This window comes from Crocodylus siamensis, chromosome 6 (assembly GCF_052110815.1).
Source record: "Crocodylus siamensis isolate JL-2025a chromosome 6, ASM5211081v1, whole genome shotgun sequence".
NCBI classification, from domain to species: Eukaryota; Metazoa; Chordata; order Crocodylia; family Crocodylidae; genus Crocodylus; species Crocodylus siamensis.
The window spans coordinates 85,408,271-85,431,062 of NC_143400.1; the positions used below are offsets into that span (position 1 = coordinate 85,408,271).

At 44.2% G+C, this 22,792-nt stretch overlaps 1 protein-coding gene across 1 annotated transcript in view; it reads right to left on the reverse strand.

The window, feature by feature from the left end:
* SPATA16 (spermatogenesis associated 16) overlaps positions 1 to 22,792 on the reverse strand; it is a 131,987-nt gene that overhangs the window by 70,666 nt on the left and 38,529 nt on the right. Inside the window, exon 3 of the mRNA XM_090054135.1 lies at positions 12,881 to 12,970. Within this exon, the coding sequence (XP_089910261.1) occupies positions 12,881 to 12,970 (90 nt within the window). The remainder of the gene's footprint in view (positions 1 to 12,880; positions 12,971 to 22,792) is intronic.

Consider the following 22,792-nt stretch of genomic DNA (forward strand, 5'->3'; position numbering starts at 1 on the left):
AAAGGGCAGAGAAGGATTTCTGGGAAGCATGGGATTCACAGGCCAGCTTCTTGCCAGCCCTCTAGTACAGAGAAATGTCAGGGGCAGCAAACAGTGCACCTTTATTGATGCAACTGCCTGTAGAGACCATGGATGCTAGACTGTGCAGCTATCTATTCTAAAGTGTGCAAGGTTTTGAACCAGCCCTGCTCATTGCCATGATTGGGACAGGGCTGATATGCAGCAAAATTAGTCATGTTCCCCACCTCATCAGTATTCACTTGAACTGTGGTGGCCCTGAAGATCTGTATTATGACACCAGTGGCTAAATTTCCCAGTCAGGTAACATTGTATTAGCATTTAGCCGGTTCTCAGTCTTGAAATGGCAAATAATATCTATACTTCTTTGTAGTTTTAAAATAGTTTTAAACTCTGTACGCAGTTTTCTTGAACACACAAGCCTAGGTATTTGTGATATTAATTCTGTTTTAGGCTTTCTTTCTAATATTTTGTTATGACCTCCTCAGAGAAAAGGTATACGACTAGATGAAAGACTCTTCTCTTCTGGTATGGCCTTTCTTATGTTCTTTGGAGAGTAAAGCAGAAAGATGACATATGTTACTGAACTAAGTTGGAGGCCTAATTGTGACCAAATTATCTGACTCTGAAAGTTAACAAAGAAGTAAAAGATCCCTTTTAAACATCTTCACCAAGTCTTGGGTACAGTTAAACCCTGATTACATCTGAAACTATTAGCTAATCACTGTTTTAGATAAACACGTTTGTTTTCTATAAAAGTTTGAGTACATGGGGCAGCTATGAAAGTAGCTTGGAGAGTATTGGCACAATCAGGTTTACCTGAGTATGGAATTAGTTACTGGATACAGCAGAAGATACCCAGCCATCCCTTATAGTTTGTCCCAGTTTCGTCATCTCTACAGCTCATCACGTAGCTAGCATCTTACCAGCGGCAGAGAACTGGATAGACCTCCCTCTGGAACCTGCCAACAGCACGTTTTTAAGACACAGAGGAGACTCGGAAACACGAGCGAGCAGGCCTGGGCTGAGCTTGCTGTTTCTGTCGTATGCCTAGTCCCAAGTGGTTTAGGCATGAGAGACCTATCAGGAAGCACAAATAAGTCTCCTGCAGAGCAGCACAGAGCATGGGACACTAGACCAGGATTTCTTATTATACAGTGGCTGCTTTTGAAAAAAAATAAATTGTCTTGCAGCAGCAATAGTAAAAACTAGTTTTAGATTTGAGCAGCCAGGGCAACTGCCCACGGTTCCAGGTCATAGGGGTCTCCAGCAGGCTGTTAGGCCCTATTTGTAGAAAAAACAAGTTATCCCTTATGTTGCTGGCAAGAGGAAAGGGCTCCTGCCTTAGCCTCTGCTCAGTTCCTTATGGGTCTAACACTGCCTTTACTTCTTCTAGTGCCTTGAGAGTCTTATAACTTCATAAAAACATTTTCTGTGTAATGGCAACTGCCATGTTAGGAAACAAAAATACAACCTTAGAGCTTAAAGGCTGATATGTGTACCAGAAAGGATAAAATTTAAAGAACTGACAGGAGGTACTTAGGGAAATAGGTCACACAGCACAGCAAGATCTCAGGATCGCTGTGACCAAATATCAAACAAGTGGCAGTCTGCATACAAATCCCAAGCACTGTGGGAAGCTATGCTTCCTGATTGAAGGCAACAGGTCACCTATTTGAGAATAGAGAGGATAACTGCGAGGAATTACTTTAAACATAAGTAAATGATGTGATTTTAAGAATAATATCTGAACACCAATGCTCCTTTGGTAAGGGGATAACTTAGCCTGTCAATAATTCTATTTACTTGCAGCAGAAAAAAATTAGCAGCTTTCTGTCCTTGACAACTGCCCTGGATGAATGAACTATTGTTTGACACTCAACCAATCTGCAGAGATGAAAGAATAATGAGTACAGCATATAAATTACAACCGTTATTCTTTGGACACAGACCGAAGTCAGATGCCAGTGTCAAATTAAATAAGAGGCAGAATGGACTTTCCTTTGGGCTGTGGCTGATTCTGATAAACGTCAAAGCCACTTTCTTAGATCCAGTTTATGAAATGTTCTTTTTGTAATATTTCTCTGGGGAGAATGGAGGTCACTCATAGAGCAGAAGCTCTTAGTTGTTTGCTTGCAAGGAACAGAATCATTTTCTTCCCTCAATACAAAACACTAACATCACTCTTCCTTTTTCTTCCCGGCAGAGGGCTCCCTGCCCCTCAGCTCTGGGAAAGCATGTCAGTGACTAAGAAACATTTTCATCAGGCTGCAGCAGAGTGAAAAAGGAGGTGGGGAGAAAGTGAGCAAGATAGCTGAGTCAATTAGGTGGGTTAAAGCTTTCCTTCCTTCTTCGCTGCCTGCATGTAGCAAAGGAGTCAAAGTCAGGATCCAAAAAGCAGTGCTGGGCATGTAGCTGTGATCTTCCCAGTTTTTAATACAGTAAAGCAGCAGTATTATGTCAGTGAAAAGACATGGCTGACCCCAAATCTGGCAAGCACGCACACTGACAGAAATGCAAGGATAATACATGCACAAAATTTTCAAGAGTGCCCTTCACTGGGCATGCTCCTTGTCTAGTGCATTGTATGGACACTGTATGCACGTAGTGTAGGTGATCCTTGCATCATCCATGGGTAATGCTTGGTGCCTGTTTCAGGTCACCACCCTGCTCTATGCTGATTTGAAGCATATCTAAATTTTTGCAGCCACTAGTTACAGAGGCGTAACTCTTACCTCAAGCTATAGTTGTGGATGCCTTTAGCTTTGGAGATCCCCAGCAGGCTCCCTGTTGGGGTTGGCTATATGGGCTGTCATCTTATCTGCATGGTGGTTAGGTTGCCAGGGATGAAAAGTAGCCCCTGAGCACTTTATGCAGTAATAAATGGCATCCCAAAGTCAGGGCTTCATAAGATACCCTGCCTCCAGCAGATGTCTCTAGGGATACCTCCCTTCACTGGATACCTCCACTGGATACTACCCAAAGTTCAGTCTTTTCTTAACCTTTAGTAATTCATGGAGTATGAGATACTAGAACAAAAAAACCTTCACTGCAAGCTCTCTTTAGACTGCGTGACCAGAGGGCCCCAAAGGGACTTTCATTAGTGTCTCCAGAAAAAGGTTGGTTTCCTTGACAACTGATGTTTTTATAGAAAAAAAAATTTTGCTTCATTTTCTATAAACTGAAATTGAATTAGTAGAGCGAGAAACATACCTTTGTCCATTTCTTGACAAATAAAGCAACCGAAGGAGACTGGTTTTAAAATGAAGTAACCCAGGAAAGAGGTAGGGGTAGAAATAATTCAACCAGTGGCTTTAGGGGAAGAATATAGGATTATTGTTTATTTGATAGCGCCACACATATTCACCCTTCATTTGCTACCCAAACTTTGAGGATTTAAAAAGAGGGGACCCAAATCTGGATTCATGCAGGGAGAGATCCTCTAATAGGCAAAGTGCTCAGATCCCGTGCCAACAAGTGGAGCCTGCTATTGTGCTGATGGTATTATCTAATGCCTTTTTAAAAGAAGCAGTAAAAAAGCTGAGTCAGCTTCCCTGAGGCTATTAAGATCCAAAACCTTCTTCTTCCTTCAGGCCTACTGTGTAGAGAAGCACAGAAGAATACAAGGTGTTTATTCTGGCATAGGGGGACAGCCTGCTTCCCTTTGCCTGTATAAAGCTAATTCCAAGTTACTAGTGTTGTAGCTTGTGATAAAAAGACCTATCTTAAGATCCTCACAGAACATGACAGCACTGTTAAATCAGGCAGTACAGCATTATGATCATCAGAAAGAGGACAGCAAGACGTCTTAATTATGAGAAGCCTTTATATGGAATTTATATACTTCAGGCTTCAAACCACATAGAGACCTGGATTGTTTCTATAAATTATGAATTGGCACTTTGTATTACTCAGGCTCAGGACTCATCAAGATGACAAAATTAGAATAGGTCAGATATAACATAAATTATATGTCACATCTAATGTAATCTGATTTGCTTAACCTGGTGGGTGCTCATTGGATCACACTGTCAGGTACCAGTCCGCTGCCACCTCACGTCCTCTAAGGCTCGAGAGTCCCATCAGAGTTCAGTCACTGACTCTAATATGAGGTCTCTAGATCCACTTTCAGAGGGCAGATCTCTTGTCCATGACTTCCTGAGAGATGGGAGATGCAACCCAAATACTTAGTCTGTGGGACAAATGCCAACAGCTCATCTCTAACTTACACGTACCCTTCTCCCACTGCTCTGGTAGTGTGAGGGGCTCTGAAGTTTACAGTCTGTTTTTTTAGGGGCATGTGTAGCACACAAAATATGTACAGAGATGCAGACAAACAAACTTTGCACAGGGTTCCTGACATAGGTGCATTAATGCATGGGCCTTGGACCGGGGCTCTGCCTCTGCACAGGTGAAACCCGTGTCTGGGCTGGGCCAAGTGTGTGCAATGTGGCAGGCCATAGTTGCTGGGTGTCGCTGCAGCTGGATTGAGCTGAAGCGGGGCAAGGGGCTGCCCCTGGAGGCTGGTCCATGCCACACATACCCGGCAGACAGCAGATCTGCACCGCTGGTGCTGCCTTGAGCACAGCCCCAGGCCTTGGGGCCAGTGCATCCTGGTCCACTTGTTGCTTCCACTGCACCAGCTGGGGACAAGTTGAGCCCACAGCTACAGGGCAGGATGCGGGTGGGGTGGTGGGTTCCTTTTCCAATTAATCTTAATCCCCCCCTGGTTCCCGAACACTTCTTCTCTTCATTAAAAGTAAAACACAAGGGAGTATAGGTCACACAGAAACAAATAATATCCTGAACACAATGTTGCTCCCTTTCACCCACCCTTTCCTTGGGACTCTGTTGGGCCTCTGACAAACATTCATCTGAAAGTGAGATGGGATCTGATCTGTGAACCAAACAACTGAACCGTGATTGTGGGTTTGGGGATCAGATCCAATTATACCATATTGCTGGTGCAAGAGGAGCCAGGGGTCTCTCCCCTGCGCTGAGAATTTGGGTGTCTGACAATCAGTTGATCAACAGCTGGCTCTGGGGACCCGCAGGGCTGGTTCAAGCCCCTACGTGGTCCCTGGAGCTGGCTGACAACCAGGTTGGCATGATCAGGACTGCCCCAGGGCCCAAGCCCTGGAGTGGTTCCTTTTAGCTGATCCTGGGCAGGATCCGGATTGCCCCAGGGTCCCAGTCCCAATCTGCTGTCAGCTGGCAGGGACTGCCCCAGGATTTGCGCTTCAGACCAGTCCCTGCCTGCCAACAATCAGCTGATGGGGACCACCCCAGGGCTCAAATCCTTATCCTGCCAGCCAATGGAAGATAAGGACCACCTCAGTACTGGCACCCTGGGTTGGGTCAGCTGATCAGGTTTGCTCAGGGCTCGAGCCCTGGGGTGGTCCCTGCCACATGTTCAGTTTAAGGTGCAATGGAAACCAGCCATAAGATTATTATACATAGTAACTTTGAAGCTGGTTTCCTGTTTTATTGCACCATTATTCCCCTGAACATGTGGCTGGTTTATATTTTAAGATGCGATGAATGGATTAATTGTACCATAAATGTAACGTCTACCTGAAGCCTTGAGGTCCACTTGAGCTCAGGAAGCCAGGGCTCTTTTCCCCGATTAATCAGGATCCTGCAGTAGCTCCTTTCATCCTGGGAAGGTAAAAATGGCTCCCAAAGTAGAGCTTCTCTTGCCCTTCATAAGGTTCCAATTATGTCTCAAACAACCCTCTACAACAGGGGTAGGCAACGTTTCTCGGCCCGAGGGCTGAAAAAAACACAATGTCTACCTTGGAAGGTGCTGGAGTGCCTGCATGCCAGAAAATCAAAATGAAGGCTGGGCTGGGCAGAGTACATGGCAGGATGCACTGGATATTAATATATTTAATAATCATAAATGTTGCCTTTGTTGTTGTGTATTCTTTGTTTGTTGAGCATGTTGCAATGAGAGAGAGAGAGAGAGAGAGAGAGAAAAGAGAGAAATAAGAGAACGAGGGGAGGGAGGGAGGGAGAGAGAGAGAGAGAACCAGACACGCGCACACAGAGAACCACGTGCACAAACAGAGAGAACCAACACAGACACGTGTGCACAAACATCCAGAACCAGACATGTGTGTACACACATAACCAGGCAGTCAGGCAAACAGTTAGGCTTTGGAGCGGCGAGAGACATGCGGGTGAAAGCCCGCCTGGGCCCCTGCTTCCCCGTGCCCCAGGCACCCCCAGCAGCCGCGGAGCCCCCCGCCAACCCCCAGCACAGCCAGAGGCAAGCGGGGCCCATGGTGGGAGGGGGTTAACCCCTCACTGAGTGGGAGGAGGCAGCTGCGTGGAGCCAGGCCAGGTCAAGCCCTGCACATGCCCCTACTTCACCCAGCCCCCCAGGGAGCCACGTGACCAGGCTGCGCAAATAGGTGTGCTTGTCTGCTGGCGGGTGAGTTAGTGCAGAGTTCATGCAGGAGGGTGCGCGGGAGGGCCCCAGACCCTGCCTGCGAATCCCCCAGGGTAGCCAGCCCCAGCCGTAGCCAGCCTACCAGAGGCATGACACGGATGGGCACGCGCCGCACCCCGAGGGTCCCCTTGGGCTCTGTGGCCCACCCCCTCGGGTACCGCAGAGACGGCCGCCCGGACGAGCCCATGGTCCCTGGGCTCCATGCAGACGGAGCCCCTGGCTCTTGGCTGCAGGGGCTGCCTGTCCCTTTTTCAGGCTCTGGGGCCCGGGGGCATGGCCACCTCCCCTTGCGGGGTCTGCTCCCTTTTGGGGTCTCTGGCGCGCCAGCTGGAGGAGCTCCAGGCCACAGTCCAGAGACTGCGTGCCATCAGGGACTGCGAGCAGGAGACTGACTCCCACAGCCAGGCCCTTCTCCCCCAGGAGCCAGGGGGTGGACCACGGTCTCCCTCCAGGACAAGGGAGGACTCGGGGATCTCCCATTCTGTCCAGTCAGGGGCATGGACCAAGGTGGTCAAGGGCCCTAGGCCCGCCACACCAAGGCCCCTGTCCTGCCAGAGCTTAGCAACAGGTACGCACCTCTTGCTGCTCCAGGAGAGCCTGCTGAGTTGCCAGCTCCCGCAGGCAACATAGACCAAACTGCAGCTACTGCCATGCTCGGCACATGTGACAGGGGTTGCTGACTCCTGCTCTACAAGATGACTTTGGCAGGTATGTGATGTTTTTCTAGTAAACCAGCCATTAGGCCAATGGCCCTTGATTAGTCTTTGGAACGTACAGCCCGACACAAATCCACACAACAGTCCCCAGTATTGCAGAGCTTTCCTCAACTCGACACAGACGGGTTTCCTTGCCCCTGGCAACAGCTCTTTATGCCAACTTATTTCTCTAATAACTATATTCACTACCGGCACTTTTTTTACCACTTTCCCCTTTGGGGGATTCTACTGACAACTCCCTTTCCCTGCCTTCAGCAACGTCACTAGGCTGTCTTTGCTTATAGGCAGCTCATCATTCGTCCTGTCTGATGCTGAGCTCCTTCCCCACTTTCTACTCATGGGAGTACAGAAACAGGGCTGCAAGAAATGCCCTGAATTCACTTCTCCGGTATTGCAAGCAATCACCGCATATTCATAAACATATTAAGCTCCATCTTTAAACTGTCAGGTTTTTGGGTTTTTTTTATCCCCACCATTTCTATAAGAGGCTGTTCCAGAACTGTACGCCTCTGATGAATAGAAACCGTCTTCTAATTTCCAACCTAAATGTACATCCAATGTACATCCATTTATTCTTGTGCCAACATTGTCCTTCAGCCTAAAAGGTTTTTCCCCTTCCTGGCATTTATCTCCTTAATGTATTTACAGAGCGAATGTCTCATGCAGGGCAAATATTTTTACAAGCTGATGTAGGAGAGTCAATGGCTACAACGCTCCAGAATCCGTCATTCGCAGAAGCTCTGGCCCTCTCAGCAGTCCTTTGGAGATAACTTTACATTACCAAGTGACCCGAAGATGTCACTACATGAAGTGCAACCTCCCAAAGTCACATTCAGGTGCAATTTAAAACTATGCAAAAGGCTAAATCCCATGAGGATGTAGGAGACAGGTCAACCTTAATATAGATGCGCTAGCACTAAGATTACAGCATATTTATACCCATTCCATCGATGTCTGAGGTGATTTAGGTTAGTACGAATTACACATAGAGGAGGTATAAGGTAGTATAAATTATAATAGCCCTTATCTTACTTTAATTGACATGTAACACATCCCTTATTCCATTTTTTAGATCGGGGTCAACAACCTATAGGTCATGTGGTAGATCCAGCCCACCGAGCCCTTGGATCTGACCTGCAGACCTCTGCAAGCATTTGGTGGTGGAGGGCTCTGCCTGTGTTGTGCCGCAGCTTGGCAGAGAGTGGAGGACAAGGAGAAGTGATGGAAATGTCCAGGTCCTAATGCAAGGTAATCTCACACCCGAGCTGATCATTCCCCCTTTCAGAAAACACTGCCAACCCCTGCTTTAGATACGTTGAGTGGGGAAACAATATGAAATGGTCTAACTGAATGCCTATCACACATCCATTTATCTTGGAATCAAGAACAGAGGTTTTTTCTAGGGAATTTGGCCTGGCATGTCTCCAGAAAGGGCAGCAAAACCAAATTTCCTAGGACCACCACAAACCTCCTCACCTCCTGCTCACAGTGCCAGATGCACTATTTGTCCTGCTTTCCCTAACATAAACACAGAGCTAACCCAGATATAAAAAAAACCTTCCATGGTTCAGGAATACAACTCTATTAGAAGAAAACAGTACAATGTACACAGAATTCTTCCCATTGGGAGAGGGGAACAAACAATGCAGAGACACATCAGTCACACTGCTTAATCCACTCCTGGAAGAGGTTCAGATACTATGAAAACAGTATTACAGACTTCCATTGAAGTCCAGACAACACACAAACCAATCAAATTACTTATTAAAAGACAGCTGATGCAAATGACCCTCTTTCTTGTAAGCGGCTGGTCACTGTTACCAATGATAGATATGTTTTTTCTAAGATATTGCATCAAACACCCAATTTTTCAGCCATGCAGTGGAGTTGGTCACATATGAGTTTGTGCATTATTTCTGAATTTGAAACAGAACAAAATCTGCCTAAGGGAATTTGGCATGGTATAATCTTTAGGAGATCAATAGTTCTGTATTTTGGGCACGCTGAACCTGCCAGAGGTCTGAGTTATATCTGCCCATACATGCTACTGCAGCGAAACCCAGATGTTCACAGCCTTTGACAATGTTCTTGACATATAATAGGAGGTACAATAATCATGAGAGGACAAAAGCACTGAAAAGTACACAAGGAAAGATGCTAACCTCATTCACACGCACAGAACGAGCAGACATAAATGACAGCTCAGACTACAAAAACATGTTCATACTTTTAGAAACTGCAACTTAGCACCTGTATACTGCAGTCTGTCTATAACAAACTGATTACACTCTACACTGTTAACAGGGTCAGACTGAGACTAGTGACTCCAAAGAGATGATAGCAGCATCATTTAGCCTTACTTTAACACACGGCTAGAATAAAAGATCCACACAGTTATTACAATGCTGTTAAACTAAGCTAAACTCACAATACAGCTGTCACTGGTTTGGAAACACTTGGTCTCAGTCTGTCAGAATGCTCTTCTCCCTTGCAAAATACATAATAATGTCATTTAAAATCATCTATTTCCATGAAAGCTTCCCAATGTGAAAAAAGCTGACGCGGTTCCTTCCTGCTTGCTGATGTAGTAAACCTATTGAGTGATTTCTTATCTGCAGCGGCACCAACCACATTTTTTAAACTAGATTTCTGAGCACCTCATTTTCTTCTTGGATCATGCTGTACTCACAGATACTTGCATTTTACATGCATCACTTTCTAGGAAAGATCAACTTCGGAAAGTAAAAAAAAAATTTTTCAACCTGGTTTTAAGCAAAACCGTGCCATTTCAATTCACCTGTTTGTGGGATACTGTGGAATGAAAGGATATGAAAGTATGTGATCAGGCTTCCGTATCAGTAATGATATAATGTGGCCTTTTAAAATTCTTACGGGGGGGGAATCTTGATGGTGGGTGATTCTTTCTCAAGAAGATGCTAAACAGCACTATTTAGTCTTAGAAAGGCCTCTTTAAAAATGAAGAATAAGACCAAAACCCTGATTAGTGTGGAATGATACTTTTTCAATCATTAGTAAAGTCACTGAAAAATTGAGTTCTACAGAGACTAAAACATGTGACTTTATCTCAAATTTCCAAAACAGCTTTGGTTAAAAAGAAAAAAGCCAGGGGATTTTTCAAAGTGTCACAATAGGTTCATTGCAACTTTTCCAACACATGTCAATGATAAATGAAGCAAACCAATTATATATCTTACCAAATCATAGTTCTATTTTAATTTGCCAATTATTTTTTAAATATTTTGTGGTACTCTGATAGCAAAGTCAAGTAGTTTAATGCCTAGCAGAAGTAGCGACTATAGCTAGATAGTTACATCTTGCATTATACCCAACAACATTGCTCACCCTCTACAAATCAATTTCTTTAATTCTTCTACCTGTCAGGTGAAAAAACTTTCGTTCCATGTTGACACTAGGGGTTCCACACTTGGGTAGCACCTCTCCTAGTGCAATACAGTGCCAATTTTCCCATTGCAAACTCACAAGTATTGATGTTACAGAGCTCTACACTAGTGATCCGTTCAGATTGACGTGAGTGGTCCCATTGACTTCAGAATTGCTCAAGTGAACAAGGGCAAAGGATCGGATTTCAATTCTTGGGTTGAACGGGTGCCATTGCAGGCAATGGCAAAGATCCATTGACTCCAGTGGTGTAGGTTCAGGGGGCCTGTAGAAGTACTAATATGTAGAGGAGGATGAGCAGTGTCTAATTATCACATGACCTACAGTGGCATTCAGCTAAATATGGATTATGTCCAAATTATGTGCCACTAAAGTGCAACTTGTGCGGGTGGAAGTGGAAGTGCTGGTCCCTTACTGAGTGCGGGAGGCAACCTAGTGACAAGAAGATGCAGAAAAGGCTGAAGTACTCAATGCCTTTTTCACCTTAGTCTTCACAGGTTAGGTCAGCTCCAAGACTATTGCACCTGGCAGTACAGGCTGGGGTGAGTAGCCAACAGTGGTGAAAGAACAGGTTAGGGACTGTTTAGAAAAGGTGAACAATATATAAGCCCATGGGGCAGATGGGATGCACACATAGGGTGCTGAAGGAATTGGCTGATATGATTGCAGAGCCACTGCCCATCGTCTTTGAAAATTCATGGCTACCAGGAGAGGTCCCATATGATTGGGAAAAGGGCAAACATAGTACCCATATTTAAGACAGGGAAAAAGGAGGACCCAGGGAACTACAGACCAGTCAGCCTTACCTCAGTCCCTGGGAAAATCATGGAGCAGAGCTTCAAGGAATCCATTTCTAAGCACTTGGAGGAGAAGAAGGTGATAAGGAACAGTGAGCATGGATTCACCAGGGGCAAGTCATTCCTGACCAACCTGATTGTCTTCTATGATGACATGAATGGTTCTGTGGATGCGGGGAGACTAGTGGATGTGGTGTACCTTGATTTTAGCAAGGCTTTTGACACAGTCCCCCAAAGCATTCTTGCAGGCAAGCTAATGAAGTATGGGCTGGATGAATGGACTGTAGGGTGGACAAAAAACTGGCTGGAGCATCGGGCTCAGAGGGTAATAATCCATGGCTCCATGTCTAGTTGGCAGCTGGTCTCAAGTGGAGTGCCCCAGGGTTTGGTCCTGGGGCCTGTTTTGTTCAATTGCTTCATCAAGTGACCTGGAAGATGGCATAGAGTGCACTCTCAGGAAGTCTGCAGATGAGACCAAGCTGGGGGCAGTAGTAGATATCCTGGAGGGTAGGGCTTGGATTCAGAGTGACCTAGACAAATTGGAGGCTTGGTCCACAAGGAATCTCATGAGGTTCAACAAGGACAAGTGCAAAGTCTTGCACTTAAGATGGACCAGTCCCATGCATCAGTACAGACTGGGGGATGACTTACTGGGCAGCAGTTCTACAGGAAAGGACCCGGGGGTTACAGTGGACAATAAGAAGAATATAAGCCAACAGCGTGTCCTTGTTGCTAAGAAGGCTAATGACATACTGGGCTGCATCGGTGGGATTGTTGCCAGCAGGTCAAGAGAAGTGATTCTTCCTCCCTATTCAGCACTGGTGAGGATGCATCTGGAGTACTGTGTTCAGTTTTGGGCTCCCCCCTACAGAAAGGATGTGGACAAATTGGGGAGAGTCCAATGCAGGGCAATGGAAATGGTTCAGGGGCTGGGAGACCTGATTTCTGAGGAAAGGTTGAGGGAGCTGGGCTTATTTAGTCTAGAAAAGAAGACTGAGAGGGGATTTAATAGCAGCCTTCAACTACCTGCAGGGGGGTTCAAAAGAGGATGGAGCTGGACTGTTTTCAGTCGTGGCGGGTGACAGAACAAGGAGCAACAGTCTCAAGTTGCAACAAGGGAAGTTTAGGTGGGATATTAGGAAGGATTTTCTCACTAGGAGGGTAGTAAAACACTGGAACAGGTTACCCAGAGAGGTGGTGGACTGTCCATTTTTGGAGGTTTTTAAAGCTCAGCTAGACAAAACCTTGTTTGGGATGCTCTAGTTGGAAATGGTCCTACTTTGAGCAAGGGTTGCACTAGATGACCTCCTGAGGTCCCTTCCAACCCTCATTTTCTATGATTCTATGACCCTAATACCAAATGACCTACAAGAAATCATTTTACATAGTACCCAAATGTCTCTTGTACTGAGAATTGAAATGAGGGTGATACAGTAAAACTACTAAATTAAGGAAATCCAGAAATGCCAAAGTACCTGGCTGCTTCAGAATATCTTTCTAAACATCTAAACACAGCTGCTTGACGAAGATGGTTCCGGAAATAGGCTGGGTTCAGACTAATGCTCCTGTGAAAGACAAAATAGATGGACAGGTTAATCTTAACCTATTACCTTATTACATGATCATTAATATCAAACTGAACAGTTTACAACACAGCCACTTTCTATATACCATTCAATACCTACACTCTATCCCCACAAATGTGATAATAACATTATCACTTTCTCCCTCTTGACAACTAAGATAGATGGACAAACATTATTAAAATGTCTATTAAAGTTTTATCATAAATGCAATTTCATTTATAGCTTTGCCTAGTATTATAGAGACAGCTGTTAAAGTTCCTGTGAGCATATGTTATATTGCATTTAGCTAGCACATAATATCTGCAGAGATACCACATATTATCATAGTACTCCCTTTGTTATCTATATCTCTGGGTCTGATGATTATCTCACAATATTACCTAATGGAACTATGTGCACAAAACTAACAATTGCAAAAGCCATTGGAAAAATTTCCAAAATTAAAGCAAGCTTATATCCCACTCAAGGCATTCTGTCTTAGTGGGGGTACAATCCTATTGCACAATCCTACTGAGTTCAGTAGCTGCAATGTCTTCTCTCAGGTAGATCTAATTGCAAGATTGAGGTCTATATCATTAAGAAAAGTAATGTACATTACACTATTAAACTAGAGAGGCTGTGTAGTTTTTGGTTCCAAGCAAGGTACATAGAGTACGAACATGTTTCTTTTTATTTCTGATTCTATAATCTCACTTGTGAGATCTTAAATAAGTAACTAACTTGTGTGGATAACAGTTTTGCCACCCATATTATAGAGAAAAAAGTACATCTTTAAAATGCTCGGAGCTTTTTTGATGAAAGGTACCATATAATTGCAAAGTATATTATTATATTTAAAAGAATAAAGCTGAAATGAAATGAGAGAAAGCAGAGCAAGAACACCTTTTTAACACTCTTGTACAGAAAAGTTGTTACAATGCTTTTTATTTTACTATATTTCTTCAGGAAAATGATAACAGTAATTCACTGAGTAAATCATTTGGACATCAAAGAAAGCCTATTAAAAGTAGACTATAGGGCCTACCATTTCAGTCCATGAATAAGCACAGAATTACTTCACTTTGTGGCCAAATCAATCAAAATTCAGTGATATTTGTAACTACATTATATGAAGATACATATACACATATAGATGCTTATTACACACATATATACAGCTTTACATTTTATATACACACATTAATAAACAGACTGGGAGTTTCAAAGGACTTCAACATATTACATGCCTAATCAGGTTTGACTTTCCATGTCAATTCTGCACCTGTTTTTCCTGGTTCTCACTTAAAATCTTGGCTATAAAATTCCTGTTTTATATTAGACAAGAAAGCAGTTCAAAATTATTGTGCGCTTACTGAGTCACATTTAACGTCTTGGTCCTTGTTCAAAGCCCAGAAGTCTGAAAGACTGCTGGAAGTTCTAGGATGACAACTCTGCTCCAGTGCCAGAAAGAAACTTGCTGACATTAGACTAACCTTATCTTAGTTTACGACAAAGTAACCTTGGCGAAGACAAAGTTTTTTGAGGACCAATCCAGGACTGTGAAATAAAATTCCACGGGAACTAAGGACCATCACAAACCTCAACACCTGCTGCTGTCGGTACTGGGCGCACCTCTTTCACTTGCCTTCTTTAACAGAGCAAGTTTGAATATTAAAGCCCTTCTGCCCCCCCATAAATAACCCCATACTAAATCAAAACACTACATTCAAACACATATTCACCCTGGGGAGAAGGGCTCAGACTACTCACTGTACTTACATTGCTTTATGCAATTCTACCATACTATATCAGCTGATGTAAGTGACTTTTTGAAGGGGCTGGTGGATGTTATTAATGATAAACAGACACTGAACTTCGCAGATATTGTATCATATGCCACATTTTCCAGCCACTTGACAGAGAGCTTGGAAATTCAAAAGACTGATGTACATCAAAAATTAGTTTAGTCAGAAAGAAATCGCAACGACTTCAAATATTTTAAGCATTTAATGATCAGTCTGCCCAAGGCATTAACACTTTAACAAACTGGATGATAACTGGTACTACAACAAGAGATTTTAAAGGAGATTATTGCTGTTATAAACTGCAGTCAACAGTTGATAATAGCAATATCGATTTTTTCAAGTTATCGGCTGTACTAGAGCTAAGCAATAGAACTGGAAAAAAAAATCAATAATTTTCTCGTAGTTAGCAACACACTTTCTGCAAGTCTTTAAACAGAATGTGCTCTGATAGGTTTAGAATAAATACGGAATTTGTGAAGAATCTTGAAGAATTGCATTTCAAGCATTTCTTTTTCCTCCTGACTCCTTTCTAATCTTAAGCAGATCAACTCCTACTTTTTTATCTGTAATACCCTACTCTAAAAAAATCCCATAGCATTCTCAAATACCTACAACAAATATCACATTCACTTGCTATGGACAGAGACCTGAATACAATGGCCTCTGACCATTTGATTGTCCAGCTTAATGTTGTTGTTAAAGGTATATGCTCTCTGAGTCATGCTTGTGTCTCAGATTTACAGTAATATAGCATATTCCACTAAAACTTCCTATAGATATTTGGTTACAAGTTAGGTATCTTGGGCAGAATAGCTATCATACATGCCATGGGATGACTCTAAAAATATATAACAGCACACTATCTGCAGATTCAACAACCTACTTTTGGAGTAAAGCAATATGAGGGAGAAGGGTGACACACAGAAAGGTTAAGAAGCGACCTTCTAGGAAATAACCCTAAAATGAGACCCGAAGGGAGGTCCATGTGGCTATGTGGGAATCTGCCAGAGTGTGGGCACTTCTCCAGGGCCCTTCTTTACTTGCAGACAGTACACAAAACGGCTGTGCTGAAAGTTAGGGGGGTCCTGTGCACAGACAGGCCCTGAAAGAAAAACTGGAGAGCAGAGATCCAGCAGTGAAAAGCTACCAGTTATGAGAAGAAACAGAGATGTTGCTGTGCCGGCTCAGGCCAATGCTCAGGATCTCAATATTGCGCTGTTAGACAGGAGGGCGTAGTGTACAATTGCACATGCACACATATCACCAATTCAAGCACATACACACCCTAATGATAATGACATGAAATCATACACAATACACACATGCATACGCATATACACACAGGTTAAACACTGACTCAGGTGACATTGTGTGTGTGTGTGTGTGTCGGTGCCTGTGGTACCTATTCTTGGGGTGCTTGGTAACTAAAGAGCAAGTGGCAGAGATCAGGAGAAAAGGCAGTGGAGATAAGGCAATAGCAGTGGCAGAGATCAAGGGACAAGTCAGTGGGGATGAGACAATAGCAAAGAAACAGGGGGTTGCAGGCAGAGAGGAGCTCAGGATGGCAGGAGCCAGAGGAGCATGGGACAAGTGTTAGAGGTGGCAGTGATCCAGAAGCAAGAGAGGGAGAAATAAAACAGAAGTGAGAGGGGAAAGGAGCAGAGATAGGAGCAGGGCTGAACCGTAGTAAAGCAAAACCCAACTCGGGGGTCCAAATAACAGTTTTATTAAATGAGCACTGTTCTGTACAGCTTGGATCCCACACACACTCACACAATGGCAGCAGGAGAAAGAGACTCAGTGGAAGGGTTGGAGTCCAGGTAGGGAAGAGAAACAGAGTTCAAGACCTTGACTAAAGAGAGGGTGGGGGTGATAGCTACCTATCCAGGCTGGGAGGGGGCCCTTGATGGCCAGTCAGGGTCCTTCTCCAGAAGGTGTTGTCCAGAGAGGGTTGCTGGCAGGGCCTCTGGGTTGGAGGGAGCATGACGTAGAGCAGGTCTCGTTCAGGTGAAGATGGCGACCCAAGGAGTCAGTCTTTACAACCCCTTTTTATGGGGCAGACTACCTATGATCTCCTATGGGGAGGGTATGTCCAGGCAAGGTCGGCTCTGTTCCAGAGGGCTCCGGATGTTCATACCAAGCATGTGCAATCTTGGCACAATGGCAGGTTGCCTCGTCTTTTGTTTCTTGAATGCTGAGGGTGGTTCCAAGGGCTGGGTTGTTGGTCCAGGTATTGGTTTTGATGGTGGGGTGATCTAGTAGGGGGTCTTTCTATCATTGTGTTTCACTCATCCATTCACTCTTTTGTTTCAGGTCAAGGAAAACCAATTTACATGGGAGAGATTACAGAATTGCAACATACTTACACAACAGGGCATAGGGACAAGATGGGAACAAGATGGGAATGGATTCTTGACATCACTTTACAGACACAAGCTTAAATCATATAAATCCAGTATAAAACAATAACAATTAATACAAAAATAATAGGAACATAATGTAAATGTAATACAATATAAAACAGTAAAAATCAATACAAACATAACAGAACGCTATTTGCAATATATAAAAAAGGGGCTTATTACAATAATAGTATACAAGAACTTAGCGTAGCTTACCTAGTACTACTTGCAATCACGTATAAGGGATAGAGAGGGCAGAGAGAAAGTCAGAAATGGTTGGGGAAGGGGAGGGAATGCATTTTACAAATAAAAAACAAAAACTGGGGGTTTTGCTATAGAGACAAGGTCATGAAGAGTTTCTTTTGTGGGAACCTGTGGCATAGGTAGCAGTATCATTCTCCACAAGATACAGAACATCTCTTGAAGTTTTACTTACATATTCATTTTTGGGGTGTCAGACAAAGAAAGAAAAGCTAAACACAAGAAAGCAGCTAATGCTTAATTGGTGCACAAAAAGTTTGAATCTGAAAAGCAAAAGAAAAACACTACGTTGGAAGATTAAAACTTGTGTTCTTGCCAAGCCTTGCCCCCATCTGTCAAATGACTAGGCTAACGTAAACATGAAATAGATTTTCATTTATTTTTCATCTTCAGTGTAATCCAAAGACTGTCCAGTAAGAGCTTTCTGTAAATCATTTGGTCAGTTTTTCTCAACAAAACAGTCTTTAAGTAATACAGTATATCAACCTGGTTTTTGACATTTTCATTTTTTCTTCTTGACATCTTCTCTTAAAAATAATACAGCGTTTGTCCTATTATCTTTTCTCCACGCTCTAAGGAGAGGAAAAAAACCCCAAAGACTAAAAATCACTAGATACCAACTCTCTCCCACCAGAGCTATCAGGACACATGAATCAAAGATGTACACATGAGGCTATAGTTTTCTTTCATCCGTTCTTTTCAAACTTACTACACAACTTCAGGAAAACGGATACAGCAAGAAACCCAACCTGCTACATAACGGTTGATCTCTGTAAACAACACCCATGACTCCTTTTCTTTGAGGATGCACATCAACTCTTCCCAAGTACAATGGGGATTTAGCTCTATAAATCTGATTAACATTAGAGCAATTTCTTGACTACCTCCCAATATCATATCATGTGTATTTATCCTCTGTAGACTGAGAAGAAAAAATCCTCAGGCAAATATATTTTACTGGTTTTAGCAAATGTGCTTATTTCTCTCTCTATCAGCAAGGTATAGTAAGAATAAAAGCTGGCTCCTACCTAGAAGAGAATATAGTTAGGTTCTTAAGTACATGGCAAAAGCATTGTGTTGTTTCTGTTGGATGTGCAGGTTTTATCCCGGTTGACAACAGTAATGTCTGTATCTGCATATAATACAGCCCAGTCGTATTGCACAAATATGCATTTTAATGGTTTTGCTGTTGTTATTCAATTGATAGGGTTATTTCCTGGGAATTATATGGATTAAGAGAAGTGAACACAGGTTTATTCAGGCAGATAGGTAATATTGTCTATATATATAAATGTGTTGACCGGCGTTGGGTGTGGCATTGTTACTAGCAGTGGGGTACAGCACTGATATAAAATTATGTAAATACAGTCACCACAATATGTCTGGCAACATCACACTGTCTAAATCAGATCCTCAGTTGCTGCAAACTGACATGGAGATGATACAAATCCAGAAAGCTGAGACTCTAGCCCCAGTCAACAAACAGACATAACTGGCTATTAAACAATTTAATTTTTAAATTGAAGATGCTGTTGTCCTTTGTACCCTATATATCTTAGGTATCTTATTAATCTATCTATATCTATATCTCTATATCTATATGTCAGGTATCTTATTAATAAGTCCACTATTCCCCACACCAGTCTTAGTGCTCTTTGAAACCATCATAATCTGTTCCATAATCCTGAAGGATAGATCCTCACCAGCTCTAAACCAGCACGACTCTTCTAAAATCAGTAGAACTATGCTGCTTTACACTAATTGAGCATCTCACCTCATCCTAATTTCTTGTCATTTGAGTTTTTAGCAAAATTGTGATCCTTGGGGTTTTCGATGGGGGAGACTGTATGCCCATTCATTTTCTTGTAGCTATTTTAATATTCTGAGCAAGTTTTCTTTTCGGTGCTGCTTTGAAGATATGGAGAAATGTCTCCCAGAACGCAAAAGTATGTTTTTCTTTTCTATCAAGATTTGTGTCATAGGCTTTGGTAAGCTGTCATGTACAGCAGGCTAAAAACCTCCAGTTTCTTAGAGCAGTGGATCTCAATCTTTTTGGATTCAAGGTGCCTCTCACTAGTCTCAAGGCATCTCTCACTAGACTTGTGGTACCCCTCACTGGACCAGAGGCATCCCTCCATACCTTTTGTGATTTGAGCAGTGCCCAATTTAAAAATCGAATTTATTAGGGTTACCATGTTTTCAGTTCCAAAAAAGAGGATGCCAGTCGTGTGGGGGGAGGGGGGAGATATGACTGTGGGGGGGCAGTGATATGGCAGTGCCCTGCCCCTGCCCATTCTGCTGCCCCTTGCTCCCAAGCCTCAGCTCCCCCTAACCCTGCTGCTGCCCCTTACTCCCAACCCAAACCTCAGCCCTGCCAGTGCCCCTCCTAAACTGTAGCATCCTGCTGCCCCGGGTCATGCTGGTTCCCCTCACTCCCAGCCCACAGACACCTGCTCCCCCCAGTCCTGCTGGAGGGGCACCAGCTGCCCCCATCCCGACCGGGCCAAGTGCGGTGGCTGAGAGCGAATTCAGCCCTGGCGCAGACTGGAAGGAAGAGGAGGGGAGGCTTGTGACACCCTCCGCCCTGGGCTGGGGCTTGTGACCCCCTTCACACTGGTAGGCCTGGCCATGGCCATCTCCCCTTCTTTCCCCCTTCCCTGCCCCTCCTTCCCTGGCCGCTCCACCCCTGTTGCCAGCCACAGGCCTCAAACCCTCCCCCCCTTCCCCTGCTGAAGGGGGCAGGCAACTCCCCTGGTCCCCCTACCCTGCCGCAGCCCCAGCCCCAGCCCCAGTCCCCCAATCCAGACCTACCTACCTGCAGCTTCCCGCTTACAATTGCCTCTTCCCCCACCTGACCGCTCCCACCAGAGCAAAGCAAAAACCCAGACATTAGCTCAGATTTGAAAAGCCTGCCAGACAGAGACAGGAAAACTCAAGAAGAGGACATGTTTGGGAAAACCTGAACATGGTAACCTATGGTATGGTATGGTATGGTATGGTAAGGTAACCCTATATATTACAGTGTTTACCCACTAGGACAGTGGGGGTGTACCTCTGCACACCTAACGACACACTTCAAAGGATCTGCCTTGGTGGCACCCTGGTAGAAAATCACTGCTTTCAAGTGTTTGAGCCCATGGTAAAAGTGGCAAGTGATGCAAGCTGCCTATACTTGGTGACATTTCCCCCCCTGCCATAAATTGGGCCAGATGTGGACCATGGGCCTTCTTGTGGGCTGGATCCAGACTGGGACAGGAAGAAGCCGTGGCAGCAGTGGCAGCTCCAGCTCCAACCTGGAGCATGTGGCAGCAGCATCAGCTCTGGGCTCTGACCCAGATCACACTGCAGTGCCAGCTCCAGCTTTGACCTGGGGGATATGGTGGCATCTCCAGCCCCCTCTGTGTGCCCTGGGCCAGTCAGGGCTGCCACCACTATATGCCCACTGCTGTGGTGGCAGCTCCACCTCTGGCTTCAGCATGGGGCACGCGGTGGGGGTCAGCAGCTAGGGAGCTGGGACCATGGCGCTGCAGACGCACCAAGCAGCCAAATAGTGAGTGGACCTGTGTCAACCTTCACTAGCCTTCCTGCCGCTGATTGCCAGGTGCACTGGAGCCCCTCCCTCTCCAGCCACACCAGTTGTCCTATGGCCCGAATAGGGTGGCTCTGCAGGCCAAATCAAGTCTGCAGCCATAGGTTTGACACCCCTGCCATAAACCATGGCAATCTGCATGGTGAAATGTGTACAATTTTTTGTTCCCCAGCTCTAGTGGTGCTTTACAGGTAAATACTCAGAGAAAGCTGAGTTAAATCTGATGGTAACTGCTGGAGCTCGGAAGCAGCATGTGCCATTTTTTTTGCTTCACAATGTAAGAATTTGGCAGAATAAGCATATCCACCAAAAAGCCCCACAAAGCAATGTGGGGAGTGTTGGGAAGGGGAACACATGACACCTGCAGCCACTTCTGGAGGGACATCAAGAGGATGGCAAAATTCTGGGGGACTTAACTCTGGAGAGGCAGCATCAGTACAGGTGTACTGTGCCTGGCCATCTAAGATGTGGTAACCACAGAATGAGTTTGAAATCCTTGCAGATTTAATTTTTGCCTCAAAGCTGATCCATCCCCCACTGATGTCTATGGAAAGACTCCCAAGTTCTGTGATACAGAAGGAGAAATGTCTTCATTTTGTCTAATCAGATATTTTTTGAAAGCCTAATTGAATTAGCGGTGAGTACTTCTACTACAGCAGAGGACATTTAGCAGGCAAGCCAAAAATATGAAGAATTTTTCAAGCCTAAATAATAAAGCAGCAAGGTTTACACTAAGGTTTCACATATACATAAGACCTTTTTTTCTGCCTGGAAAGTGGAAAACATTTTCCATGATAACCATTTTTCTTCTGGCACAAAGAAATCAGCAGCAATCTCCTTTGAATTGCAAACAATCAGATAAATCTCAATTCATTACATATGAAAGAGGAAGACAAGGAGAATGTTCTTTCCTGCAAAGTAAAAGGCTATTCAGGAAGGCTTTGTTTCCAAGCATGCAGTTCAGCAACTTGAGGTATTGCTTGTATAGGTGGACAGGTAGCACCATTCTGCTTTCTCTGTCTTGTTCACATAACACACGCTGACTGATCTCCCAACTGTACAAGCACTAATTTCTCAACTAACTAAATTTCTCTTCCATCTTTAGAACTGCTGTCATTTCGAGGATGCAGATATGTATCTCAGCTTTTATAAAACCTGTTGGACTTTGCTTGAATTTTCTTTTCAGCCAAGATCTGTTTCCCTTAGGCAAAAAGAAAAGCCTGTTTTATTAGTTTCTCTTAGAATGAATCCTACCAATTTATAAACAGCATGGGCATAATACTTTACTGTCAAAGTCAATGGAAGCACACAAGTTTTCATTTGACACCAAGCTGAATGTAGTAGATGTTCTGGAGGGTATGGCTAGAATTCAGTGACCTAAACAAATTGGAGTATTGGACCAAAAGAAATGTGATGAAGTTCAATGAGGGCAATTGCTAAGTCCTGCACTTAGGATGACCCATGCACTGGTATGGGTCATCACTGACTGTCTAAGCAGCAGCTTGCAGAAAAGGACCTGGGGCTTACAGGGGGCAACAAGATGAACATAAGCTAACAGTGTGCCCTTGTTGTGAAGATGGCTAATGGCATACAGAGCTGCATTGATAGGGGTGTTGCCTTCAGATCGAGGGAAGTGATTATCCCCCTCTATTCAGTGCAGGTGAGGCCACATCTGGAGCAGTGTTCAGTTTTGGGCCCCCGTACAGAAAGGATGTAGACAATTTAGAGAGAGTCCAGTGGAAGGCAACAAAAATGGTGAGAGGAC